The sequence below is a fragment of the Nicotiana sylvestris genome, chromosome 11, assembly GCF_000393655.2.
Source record: "Nicotiana sylvestris chromosome 11, ASM39365v2, whole genome shotgun sequence".
Lineage (NCBI taxonomy): Eukaryota > Viridiplantae > Streptophyta > Magnoliopsida > Solanales > Solanaceae > Nicotiana > Nicotiana sylvestris.
In genome coordinates, this window is record NC_091067.1 from 137,562,941 (window position 1) to 137,564,270 (window position 1,330).

A 1,330-nucleotide genomic window follows, 5' to 3' on the forward strand; every position below is an offset into this window, starting at 1 on the left:
ATGGCACCATATGAAATATTGTATGGTAGAAGATGTCGTTCTCCTATTGGATGGTTTGAAGCTGGTGAGACTAACTTATTAGGACCTAACTTAGTACAAGAAGCTATTTTCAAAGTCCAGTTGATCGGACAGAGATTGCTTATAGCTCAAAGAAGACAAAAGTCTTATGTTGATAAGAGAAGAAGAGATTTAGTGTTCCCAATTGGAGACAAAGTGTTCCTACGAGTCTCTCCTATGAAAGGTGTGATGCGGTTTGGGAAAAGAGGCAAGCTGAGCCCTAGGTTTATAGGACCGTATGAGATACTAGACCGAGTGGGAGCTGTGGCTTATCGTTTGGCCTCCTCAGTTGTCTTTTATTCATCCAGTGTTTCATGTTTCAATGTTAAGGAAATGTATATCAGACTCATCTCAGATGCTTGAAGCACCTGCTATACCGCTTGATGTGAAGGTATCTTACAAGGAGGAACCGATGGCTATTGTTAATAGGCAATTAAGAAAGCTACGGTAAAAGGAAATTGAGCTCATAAAAGTCTTATGGTAAAATCATACAGTTGAAGAAGCTACGTGGGAAATAGATGCTATGAGAGTCAAGTACCCCCATTTGTTTCAGTCTACAAGTACGTACTTGAGTTAAATTCGGTGACCGAATTTTATAAGGTAGGAAGGATGTAATACCCTATATTTTTTATAAGGGTGTATTGGTCATTAGCATAATAATAAGAAGAAACTACTACAAAAAAAACAGTGAAACTAAATAAATAAAACCAAAAAAAAGAAGAAAGAATACAAGTGGGCTTAGCCCATTAACGTGACATAAGTCACAGGGGTTAGAAAAATCTACCAAATTGAAAAAAGGGCAAGGGGAAAAGGGACAAAGCATTCTGCTTCAAGAAAACGAGAAAAAAAAAACAGAAACAGAGATGGGAAGAAAGAGAAAAGAAGAAAAGAGAGGAAGAAGAATAAAGCTTTGGACAAAGGCTTTAAGAAGAATTGGGGCTTGATATTGAAAGTATTACAGTTCTCCTTCGACTCAAGAGATTAACCTTCTTCTTCTCATCTGTTGAATTATTTCACTACATCTATGCAATTTCATGTAGTACAAAAGAATTCAATATCAACTTTCTCTTATAAAAAAAAATATACACTTACGATGGAGATAATAAGGCTATAATGGTTTGGTCTAAGCACAGATAAGTCTAATTTTAGAGGAATAAATATACTAAATAGTTGAAATTGATAGAATTATGGACTAGTTCTATGATTAAATATAAATCCACAAATTAAGGCTCAAACATGAACCTCGAGGGTTGAGTATTCTAAATTAGCTATG

The 1,330-nt window shown here is 35.4% G+C and overlaps 1 protein-coding gene across 1 annotated transcript; it reads left to right on the forward strand.

Annotated features, from left to right (window-relative positions):
• On the forward strand, positions 1 to 1,042 carry LOC138881717 (uncharacterized). Its single transcript, XM_070161966.1, has 3 exons — positions 1 to 265; positions 366 to 504; positions 913 to 1,042. The coding sequence occupies exons 1-3, from the start codon at positions 1 to 3 to the stop codon at positions 1,040 to 1,042; spliced, it is 534 nt and encodes a 177-aa protein (XP_070018067.1).
• The last annotated feature ends 288 nt before the right edge of the window (positions 1,043 to 1,330 follow it).